The sequence below is a fragment of the Protopterus annectens genome, chromosome 7.part0, assembly GCF_019279795.1.
Source record: "Protopterus annectens isolate FY-2018-M chromosome 7.part0, PAN1.0, whole genome shotgun sequence".
NCBI classification, from domain to species: Eukaryota; Metazoa; Chordata; order Ceratodontiformes; family Protopteridae; genus Protopterus; species Protopterus annectens.
This window is the reverse complement of record NC_056739.1, coordinates 1,225,797,598-1,225,809,871: the sequence shown is the minus strand read 5'-3', so window position 1 is coordinate 1,225,809,871 and position 12,274 is coordinate 1,225,797,598. Positions and strand designations below refer to the sequence as shown.

The 12,274-nt window shown below is 35.6% G+C and overlaps 1 protein-coding gene across 1 annotated transcript in view; it reads left to right on the top strand.

Annotated features, from left to right (window-relative positions):
- Positions 1 to 12,274, top strand: part of DNAH1 (dynein axonemal heavy chain 1) — a 5,225,710-nt gene that overhangs the window by 2,944,423 nt on the left and 2,269,013 nt on the right. Inside the window, exon 43 of the mRNA XM_044076389.1 lies at positions 6,661 to 6,801. Coding sequence (XP_043932324.1) covers positions 6,661 to 6,801 — 141 coding nt within the window. The remainder of the gene's footprint in view (positions 1 to 6,660; positions 6,802 to 12,274) is intronic.

Here is a 12,274-nt window from a genome sequence, read left to right as displayed (position 1 = left end):
GATGGTGATGTTATAATTACTTTTAAGTGCAGATAACACTCTAGATTCATCAATAGTTAAATTGTAAAATCTACCCTTCTTGTCACTACAAGAGAATAAAGCATAAAAATCATTCTCGCATAACTTTAAAAATGAATCAGTGTGAGGTGGTATGGGTGGTGTGAAACAACTATTGCGTCGAAACTTAAGTGAACCATTAATCATATCAGATGTATCATGTTTATCAATAAAAAATAACTTCAATGACAAACGACAAAATAGTCTCAAGTCCAACAACACTTCACTTAGCTTCGTATGGTTGGCAGGAATGAAGTTAAGTCCCTTGTTCAACAATGTCAGATGTGAGACATCAAGAGCAATGTCAGAAAGATTAAACACAAGATCAGTCAGTGTCTCATCCTTCTGTTGTGATCTTGTCTTTCCCCTGAAAACTTTCTTTTTCTGTCCCTCGGTCCATGACTGTTCGATCTCCCCCTGTATTGGGGTGTAAACCTCTTCTTGTAGGGTAAAAAAGGAGGATTAGACTGTGTTGTCTTAGGTATCACTCCCTCACTAGCAGTCGAGGCACTAGATTGCACAAAAAACATTTGTTGGTTGGGAGGCGGGGTATCATTCAATAAGGAGGGAGCACATACCCGCCCTACCTCAGCAATTACAGCAGACGAATCATTACGCCCAGAAGAGGCAGAGGCAATGGGCACAGGTTCCCTGGACTGAAAAGTAAATGTCGAATTATTAGATGATGAAACCACGGGTGCCCCTGGCCCATCAACAGGGCCTGATGTAGGTTCATTAGCAGAGGCATATGGATGATGAGACCTAGGCCAAACAAACACTTGGCCTTTCGCAAAGTCATTGTGGTCCCTTGCCAATTTATGGTGTTTAACATTCTTAAGCCTATCACTATAGGCACTGGCTTGTGAACAAACAGTATGTAATTTATTAACACAAAAGTCAGAAGTAAACCTTTCTGTCAAAGTCCTGTGCATATTATCCACTTTAATACGTAGTTCATCCTCCAATGGTGAAAAATAGTTCAATAATAACTTAATATAGCTGAAACCTAACTCTATATTAAGTTCTTGCCACTGTTTCAACAATAATGGGTGTGAGTCCCCGTAGTATTTCTAGTAATTGCTTTTGGAATCCAACAGAATTAAACTTAATAAGGCCTTACTATGTCTAGGCAGTTTAGGTCCTGTGTCCAAGCTCAAAAGAATAATTTCCTTAGTTGCAGCCATTTACTCATCCAATATTTCTGACATTTCTTATGTCTCCCATCATGGCATTTCAAATTATACTGCTCAGTAACACATAGGCCTCTCAGCTATGAAAATGTGAGCATAAATATGAAAATATGGATAAATGACAAATTAATTAATGTCTTTACTGTAGGACATCCTGTCTTAGTGTAATTTTGTTAATTACTCTTTGCACTTTCTAATACTGGATTTTATTAGCTGATAAGTCACTTGGTTAAAGAAACCAGGCAAAAAAAAATGTCTGAATGCCATAAGGAGCTTATGATGTGAACTGGAAATACACAAGAATGGCATTATGGACTTGGGTGAGTTAACAGCAGTCTTTCTAAACACATGCATATTCCCCAGATACTCCCTTAATTTCTCTTTAGCACTCTGCATTTGCACCTCTGTTCTATGAGATTTCCCTTATTCTACATTACTTTAACCTTTGTCAGCCTCTCTAAGTAATTCCCATTATGTTTTAATAATATATCTTTCTTGTTTATATCTACCCAATTTTTAAACTCTATTTTCATTTTGTCCTTCTCACTAGCTATAACTTCTGAAGATGTTAATACCTTCCCTAATAACTCTCGAATAATTTCCACTACCCATTCCTTAAATTCTTCTCTTTTAATGGGTAGATGGGAAAGCACCAGTGTCTCATTTTTACTTCATAACAGTAAATTAATCTGAAATCGTTACTGAATGTGTGTGTTGAAGCTTTCAATTAAATGTAGATGTTCCAGTAAAATATAATTTTTATCTAATCTAGCCTAGTTACTGTACCTTGGGGAATAATATGTTAATTCTGTCCGAGTTCCTACTACTGAATTCATATCTTTCATACCAAACATTTTCATAAATTTCTTCAGAAATCTGGACTTTTTTGTTATATTTTCCCTTCTAGAGCCACCTGATACAGCCTTACTATTGAAAATCAATTTGCAGTCCCCACTCTTAAGTAATATTCCCTGCTGAAAGCTGATTATTTCTCCCCAAATTTTCTTAAGCTTCATAATAGTTTTTGGTGGAATATAAACCAAGAAGAACCTTCGCAGTGTGGAGGGTGTGATGTTCACTTCCTGAATTATGTTAAGCACCTAGTTTATTAATAAAAATCAAACTGTAAAACATGAAATGTAAAATACGTGCTACAAAATAATAAAATAGAAAATGGTATATAGTAGTGAGTTAAAAATGGTAGGTAGTCCACAGTTGAGTTAAAAAATTGAATATCCTTTATTGAAGCACACAAACAAGCGATCCTAACTAAGTATAGTGAAAAGCATCTAAAACATTACTTATTTATATATAATCAGGTTGTTTGGCACAAGGGAGTGGTTACAGAGGGTGGTTTTGTTAAGAGCAATAAAAGCATTACAATCATTCCTTTAACTAAGTCCCCTTCCCCCTTAACACCATAGTCTAATCAGAGACTGTGCTACTTAGAAATGAAACTAAAAAGCTAGAGATAAATTACAATATAAGACAAGCTTATTAACACTTTATATAGGATAATGAAATAATCCTAACTATATTAATTACAAAAAAAAAATAACTAACAAAATGATTAGCTAACTAACAAAACATCGATCAGAATAAGTATTAATAAATATAAATTAAACCCCTTTTAACAAGGATTGCTTTTGTATCAAATAAATACTTCATCAGGTTTGTGTGTCCCTAACAAATTATAAAATGAATGAACATGTATATAACTCTACAAGTGTAAATCTAAGTAGGATGAAAACCAAAACTATAATTAGTATGTTGGAAATACAGTGATAAAAAATGCCATGAGGATCTGTTAAAGTGTGGCATCTAACTAGGAAAACATGTAGTTTGAAAAATAAGCGTAATGCTCCTCCCTTTCCAATAGTCTCTTACTACCTCAACTCTACCATTAGTGTCATTTTTTTCTCTCATCTGTCAGTATCAGAGCCCCTCCAGCTATTAGAATAATTCATACCCTTTTCCTTTGTCCTTGATATTCTGCTGAATATCCATCCTGAAATCATTTCTTTGTCAAATTGACATGCTCATTTCTTAACAAATGCCTTCTAAGGCATTGCTTTTTGCACTGTGTGTTTCTTAATATAATTCAATAGTCATTCCTTCTTGTCTAAACCTGTAAAGCCATTTACATTCTAAGATAATATGGACAACATAGCCATTATGACAAAAAGTTATTGTTACCACTGATTGCTCATGTCAGTCTTTTGAATGTGTATTTCCAGTTTTCATGTTACATGGACACACTAATGTTTGAAAGGATATTTTTATACAGTTGTTTCTTCTCATCTCCTTTTGAACCCATGTCACATTTTTCAAGACTTTTTGTTTTAATGAAAATGTCGAAAAAAACTAAATACACTTTCAAAATGCCTCATCCCCTGTTATCATAGAACAAACATTCAAAACTATGTACATCTTCAAAAAAATGAAGTATAATCCTCTAGATAGGAGCAGTTGCCCCAAACTGACAGCTGCACCCACAAGGATTACCTAACCATGTTCCTACTTACATTGATTGTTGTTTATTATTTTCTTATCACTTTTTCTCTTCTAGATGTGAAAAAAAAACAAATTATTCTCAAAAATATTAACTGTTATCTCTAAGAAAAAGTGCACTGGCTAGCTTTAAATAAAACTAAATTATACTCCGTTCTATTAAATGCATTAACATTTTAAAGCTGCTAGAAAAGCTACTATCTCTTATTCACTTCCCATAATTTCAAACTTTGTTTTCCACTGAACTACTTGCCATTGTACCTTTAAATTTTGTTTTTCCTCACAGCAAATAATGATCTGAACTCACAAGATTAATTGCTTACACTTCCAGACAGATAATCTCCATGTAAAAACAGTCAGTAATGAATCTTTTTGAATTTCCCTAAGAAGTGAATGTACAACGGCTTTCAGCTGCAAGACTTTCTTGACTCCCTCTGCATATTTGTTAATGGTAAAAAAAACAAGCTAATATCTGCAGATGTAAGAAACTTATAATTTTGCATGGCTTTCATCATTTTGTCATATTTTTCAAGCCTAGTTGCTTGCAAAAAACAATTGTTTATAGTTTAAACTAAGGAGATTAATCTAGACATACACCCTTGTAAAATAAAAATATCTTAATTCTACATACAATACATTTAGTGCACTTTTACACCTCACCTCAACCCCAGCAGCCCAAGACCACAACTTATTAAAATTAAATTTGCTTTTATCAAACCTTTATTCTCTTGTTATACTATAAAGCCTATTTTTTCCTAAAAAAAATACTCATTAACTGTAATACCTTTAACATATACAACAGTCACTTAAAAAAACTGTTCTGCATTTTAAATACCCAGACTGCATACTATACAAAACTGTATTATAATATAACATGCAGTTCATATCATGAAATGTTTTGTATAAATACTAAGAAAAACAAAAAATGTTTTATTTGCAGTTACTTTTTACCCTTTTAGTGTCCTAAACATTAATGGTATAAAGTGGATATAATGCTTTACAGTCCACCCACACATATAACTAAGTCAACAAAAGTCCACTTTTTCTGCGACACTTTTATTTTCAAAGCCATATTCCACCAATTTGATGTATGCTTTATAATCCCACATTTCTTCACTAATTTTTGTGTTGCTAGTCTTCTTCTTGATCATATCCATTACCCAACACCAGACTCTGATTCATGTGCCAGGTACTCCTGATTCTTATAGTCAACTATTTTTTTTCTTTCTCTCAAACATTTTCCTTTGGAACTTTGGAAAAGGTTTCACTGGCAAAGTCTCTCTATGAACTCTATTGTCAGAAGAATGAGAAGCACGGTCCCCTTCTGTTTGTTGGCTCACATTTTAGTGGTTAGACCTTTTTATTTCATCCTTACCATGTCCTGTTTAACAAACAATGTATTCGATCCTCCTGGAAGAAATATTCTGAAGACAGCTGGATATAACAGCTTGAATCTCACACCTGCCACTCAACTTTCCCTGATTGCTAGGATAAATTTGCTTCTCTTCAGAGTACTGTACATTGAATAATAAGTTTACACAAATACTCTTGTCTTTAAATTTTAATATTTTTCCTTTCTGTCACAGTTTTGTCAGTATCAACTCTTTCTAGTGGTATGATTGCATCTTTACTAATTCAAGTCTTGGCTGCTTTCTTATGGCCAGGTTTAGAGCATACACTCAGTGTACTGTTTCAATTAACAAATTCTGCTGTGAAATACCAGTAAACTTGTCTGTTTGTGCTTTCATAAAATTAATACAGTCTGTTTCTTCCAGTTTCCATGGTACAGCAGAAAATTTCAGGTTTTCTCAGCACACTCTGTCTTCCAACTTTACCAAATTTTGAAACTGCTGTTCCTGAGATATCTCATACTCAGCCAGCCTTTTCTTTATTTCACCCTCTGATTTTTGCCATTCATCAGTTCATCTGAATAGCTACTTAATACTTATTCTATTTTTTTCCAGCCTTTTATTTGAGTTGATATACTCCTTCAGTGTTTCATTTAATTACCTCTGAACACATTTGTTTTATTTTTCCTCTAAATTACTGGAAACCATCTTTTGTAATAAAGCTGAAATGTAAACTGCCTTTTGCTGAACAGCTGCATATTTTTTTCTCCCAGACAGTGGTTTCTCTTCACATTTTCTGGTTGATTTTCTTTCAGGTTCTCTGTTTTTTCCCTTAGCTTGGCATCCAGGCAGTGTACTTATTAGCCAGTAACTGAATCTCACTCAAACTAACAGTATCACTCACTCTTTTTTTCTCATTTTTCTTTTTTCACACTGGGAAAGTTGTAATTAAGATGTTGATCAGTGTGCAGCCACCTTGGAAATCCTCCAAAATATATATCTTAATAATATTTGACCCGTGAAGAGGTGCAAATGCAGACCATAAAAATGATTAGAAGGAAGGCAGAGGTGAACTGAATCCAAGATGTACCTTATGGATATCTGTAGGTCTGACAGCAGAAGGAAGAGGATAGTTGCAATCTGTATTCATAGAACTCTGAAGTAAGTGATACTGAAATGAAAAGAAAAAGTAGAATTGGAAAAATGAGATTTGGCTAGGCTGTAGAAATCAGGATTTAGATGCATTTTAGGAACCCCAAATTGTCTATAAATGTGGGTTTCAGAGATTAAAACTATAAAGGCATAAGGCAGAGATGAGAAAGACAGAAACATAATAGAAAGAGGTAGTTGTGAAACAGCTGTATGAGAGGTTAATACACACTAAGGTGAACTAGGAAGGTTTTCTTTTCACTGTATAAGAGGTTAATACAGACTAAGGTGGAATAGAAAGGCTTTCTTTCACTTTCTTTTTTGTATACTTCATGTATGGATTGTATTGTGCTCTGAATCCTTTGGTGACGTTTAGCTTGAAATGTTTCTTCTTTTCTTTGCAGGTGCATTGGGTAAAATGGATGGATTCAGCCCTAGAAGTGGTGCTCACTCCTGAAATGCACTACTCTGATATCATTGTTCCTACGCAAGACACTATCCGCATGTCACATCTCCTGGAGATGCTACTTCTCAATAAAAAGCCAGTAGGTTAATTATTTTTCCTAAGGGGTTATTTAAAGACACAAATGTTTTCAATGTTATTTTGCATTCACTGTTTCCACTTTACTCTCCTGTAGCTATATTTCTTTTTACTTGTACAGATTTGGTTCTGAGTACAAGTTTTTAGAATACACAGTCATTATGTCCAGGATACAGACATACTGAATTGCTATAGCAGAAAAATCTTATGATTATGTCCATGGGTTTAGCTGTATGATGTGTGAATAACACCTAGAAACTAAGCCTCTGACATAACTCCCATGAAGTCTATATTTAGTATGAACTATGTAGAGGAAGTGTTTACAGTTTAACATGTAGCTTCTTGTAGTTAGCTGTTTAACATTTAAAGCTGTGTACCTCATATTCTACATCCCCTTTCCATGTGTGTGTGTGTGTGTGTGTGTGTGTGTGTGTGTGCATGTGTGTGTGTGTGTGTGTGTGCGTGTGCATGTGTGCGTGTGTGTGTGTGTGTGTGTGTGTGTGTGTGTGTGTGTGTGTGTGTGTGTGTGTGTGTGTGTGTGTACAGATAGGTGCAGTCTAGAATACAGCATGTATTACATTACACTGATCATTTAAAATTAAACTTAAGGTGACACTAGGTATGTACTGGACTATTTACATGAGATATTTTTATACATATTCAGACATTTCAATAAATGCAGTATTTCATGCTCTAGAAAAAACATTCAGCTCTCAAACTATATGCCTGTATTGTTCTTCAGTGGTATTCCAGATCTTGATAATTTGATAAGACTGTGTCTGGGCATGTCATCTTCTCATGATAATTCTTATTGTGTTCTAACCTTTGTTGGAAACACAGTTTGAGGAGTTCCATATCTGAAACTCATGAATGTCAGATTTTTCACAATCTCTATCTTTTCTTCTAGCCTTATTGGTTGTGACAGTTCTGGTTGCTCATTTTTCTAGGACTTGAATATATTTGCACTATGCAAATTTAATGATTACTATTAAACAGCTGTCATCTCCTTTATTAACAAAAAAGGATATTGGTTTGGCTGCTTTACCAACTACATCAACTTTAAGCTGCAAACTTTATTTGACCTTTGTAATCTTAATTCATCTCTAGCCAGTAAATCAGGTAGTCTTCTGCAGTCTTTATAGTAATTGTTTTTCTGTCTCTTTTGTTTTCTTTCCAACATGTCTTTGGGACTGATTCCAAAAGATTTGCTCTCAGTGTATGTGACCACTTACACTGAGAGCATGTTGAGAGTAGATCTTTTGGAATCTGACCCCAGCTGTTAGTTTATTGATAGATGGGCCTTACACCAAAGTAAGTCACTTACTTTGAGAGCAAGTCTTTCAGAATTAGGGCAGACTTAAACCAAGATCAACTCTTTTGGAATCTGGCCCTTCGTGTTAATTTTCAGGCATCAGTAATACTGATGAAATAAGTCATTTGCTTTTCACTCTTCAGGCCCTTCTCCCTTGCTGGTATAGACACAAAAGTCTTGTCAAACATTCTAACAATGAAAAAGAAATTCAATGGCCAGCACTCCAAGATGTTCATAAATATTTTTTATTAAATCAGACCAAGTGAAGCCACACAGATGATTGCAAAACGGTTTCCACAGATGCCTTTTTCAGTGCATTCTACAATACATCATATCACTGCTGAGACTATATTATTACTGAACTCATGACATTATCTTAAAGTTACAGAAACAATAACTTAAAATAATTTATTAAGCCCCAGAGAAAATGCTGCCCATAATTTAATAGTCCAAAATTGCTCCTTCATAGTTAATAATTACAATGGATATAAAAAGTTTACATACCACTGTTAAAATGTCAGGTTTTTGTGATATAAAAGAGACCACAATAAATCATTTCAAAACTTTTCCCACCTTTAATGTGACATATAACCTGTATAATTCAATTGAAAAACAAACAAATCTATTAGGGTAAAAAATATAAAAAATAAAAAACTTACAATATGATGTTTGCATAAGTGTGCAAACCCTTAAACTAATACTTTGTTGTGTGTGCACACCCTTAAACTAATACTTTGTTAAAGCACCTTTTGATTTAATTACAACAGTCAGTGTTCTTGGGTAGGAGTCTGTCAGCATGGCATATCTTGACGTGGCAATATTTGCCCACTCTTCCTTGCAAAAGCACTCCAAATCTGTCAGATTGCGAGGGTATCTCTTGTGCACAGCCCTCTTTAGGTCTCCCCACAGATTTTCTATTGGATTTAGGTCTGGGCTCTGGCTGGGCCATTCCAAAACTTTAATTTTCTTCTGCTGAAGCCATTCTTTTTTTGATTTGGATGTATACTTGGGTCATTGTCGTGTTGATAGGTGAAATACCTCTTCATCTTCAGCTTTCTAGCAGATGCCTGAAGGTTTTGGGCCAGAAGTGACTGGTATTTGGAACTGTTCATAATTCCCTCCACCTTGACTAAAGCCCCAGTTCCGGCTGAAGAAAAGCAACCCATAAGCATGATACTGCCACCATCATGCTTCACCGTGGAGATGGTGTTCTTTTGGTGATGCGAAGTGTTGTTTTTGTGCCAAACATACCTTCTGGAATTGTGGCCAAAAAGTTCAACCTTGGTCTCATCAAACCATAACACATTTTCCCACATGCTTTTGGAAGACTTGATGTATTGTTTTGCAAATTTTAGCTGGGCCTGGATGTTTTTCTGTGTAAGAAATGTCTTCCGTCTTGCAACCCTACCTCATAGTCCAGACATATGGAGAATATGGGTGATTGTTGTCACATGTAGTACACAACCAGTACTTGCCAGACATTCCTGCTGGTCCTTCAGTGTTGCTGTAGGTCTCTTGTCAGCCTCCCTGACCAGTTTTCATCTTGTCTTTTCATCAATTTTGGTGGGACGTCTACTTCTTTGTAATGTCACTGTTGTCCCATATTTTCTCCACTTTCTGATGACTGTCTTCAGTGTGTTCCATGGTATATCCAGTGCTGTGGAAATTTTTTTGTACCCTTCTCCTAACTGATACCTTTCAACAATGAGATCCCTTTTGATGCTTTATAAGCTATCTGTGAACTATGGCTTTTGCTCTAGCAGGCAACTGAGTAAATGTCAGGAAAATCTTACTAGGACAGCTGAACTTTATTTGAGGTTAATCAGTCTTTTTAATTGATGGCAGATGTGTACCCAAGAAGACTGAATGATGTAATTAAATCAAAACGTGCTTCAACAAAGTATTAGTTTAATGGTGTGCACACACAACAAAGTAATAGTTTAAGGGTGTGCACACTTATGCAACCAGCGTATTGTACTTTTTTAATTTTTTTTATTTTTTCCTCTAACAAATGTGTTTGTTTTTCTATTGAACTGTACAGCTTATAGGTCACATTAAATATGGTAAAAGTTTTGAAATTATTTATTGTGGTCTCATTTTTGTATATCACAAATACCTGGCATTTTAACAGGGGTGTGTAAACTTTTATATCCACTGTACTGCCATCTAAACTTGTTAATCATACAAATATTACTTTTCTAGATTTCCATAAATTGGAATCAAGCAGTAGATGCTTTAATTGATGTTTAATGGCACTTTAGTAGTATGGGGATTGGAGGGTGGACAGTAGCAACCAGGGATAACTTTTAATTATTGTGCCTTAATGGCACTATAACAGTACAGGGAATGGGGGGGGGGTAATGACTATCCACGAGGAATAACTCTTAATTCTCATGCTTTAACAGGACATAAACAGCACTGGGATCAAGTGGTGTGGGACAAGGTGGAGCACTGGACACCAGGAATAATGAATATGGTGTGCCTTAAATGTACATATTTAAAGAGAAGATTCTGGGAACCATTAGACAGCAGGAGAAAGTAGCATGCCTTAAAAGGCACTAAGCAGACCTCAAACCTGTAACCATTAAAGACTGACTGTAATATTTTGTGAATTATCTCAACAAGGGAAAAGAAGACATCATGGATGTTCTGACAACAGGACAGGTATAGGGTATGTGGTGTGTCTGTGCATTTTACAGTGTGATTGTGTGTATGGGAGATTGCCTAATGGAGATGGGATGCCTGTGCTTAAATGAAGTTGCTGCCCCAGTAGACCACCATGAGAAGTGCTGTTGTGCACTTAGCTTTAATTAGCTGTGCTTCATAATCATGCAAATTAGCAGACTATACGGTCTTTCCTCATTTCGGCTGTTTCTGTGTGAATCACAGAATACAGTATAGGCGTAGCAGGGCCATTTTACTGAGTGCTATACAGCTCATGCTGGGGATCTTAATGAATACCTGGATCCATGTATAAAACAAGGATCTTTGGTTGACATCTTCATGGATGACTGTAAGCTGGGACTTGTTAAGTTCCCCATGTGATATACATGCACTCGAACATGAGTTTATATTTGTTAATAGCTGGTGTACCAATAATAGACTCAAGCTCATTGCTGAAAAGTGCAACATTGTAGCATTTGGTAAACACCCCCTAGCTCCAGCGTATAGCCTAGATAACATAGGACTTCAAAACAAAAAGGTTGTGTGAGATCTAGCCACATGGGTAGACAGCTCTCTTACATTTAACCATCAAGTTGCAGTGGTGGGTTAGGAAATCCTTTTGTCTTGAACAGCTCATAGTAAAATTTATTTCCTTCAGATCAAAAGAAGTCATCATTGCCTTGTACTCTGCTTTGTTTAGACCCATTACTGAGTACAATACTCCCTTTAGGATGTTCCTTACTAAGCATACCAAACAATTAGAAAGACCCCAGAAGTTTGTAGCTTAAAAAAATCAGGGGCCTAAAAGGTTCATACAGACTCTGCAGGGGAGACCCCTGTCTTGCTTATACAGTTGTAGGAGATCCAATAGTCCAGGAACTCTTACACCTTAATAAATCTTAGAGTAGATAGAATACTAGGACCAGAAATCTAATTGTACTCCAACAAATAAGTAAGACTAAAAGGAGGAATAGATTTGTTATGCGGCATCTACCATTTCTTTGGAACAAACTCTCTCTTCATATTAAGCGGTATGACACACTATCTGCCATTAAAAAAGAGCTGGACAGCTCAATAGGCATTCATAAATTCACCCCTGGTATGTCTGCCCTGGCCCTCCTTGAAATAAGAGATAAGGCCTAAGGGTGGGTAGTGGCAATGAGGAAATGTCCTTGAGGCTCAGTCACCTTGTAACGTCTATGATACTATGACTATAGCTCTTTTTTTCCAATTGCTCAGGTCTTGATATTAGATAGAGAAAGCTTGGGATAAATTTCTAATTGCATTATTCTAGACCATCAGGTAAGGCAACACATGAGAACAGTGGCAAAGCACACATATATCTCAACTTCTTAGCACAAAAAATCTGGACAAAGTCACAAAATAATGGGTGGAGAAAGGCCCAAAAATAGGAACAAATTTTAAATATTGGTCTTATAAACTTGGAAAGTTGCTCAAATAAAAGGTGTTACAATATCATACATGTCCTGAAGGATAAAAA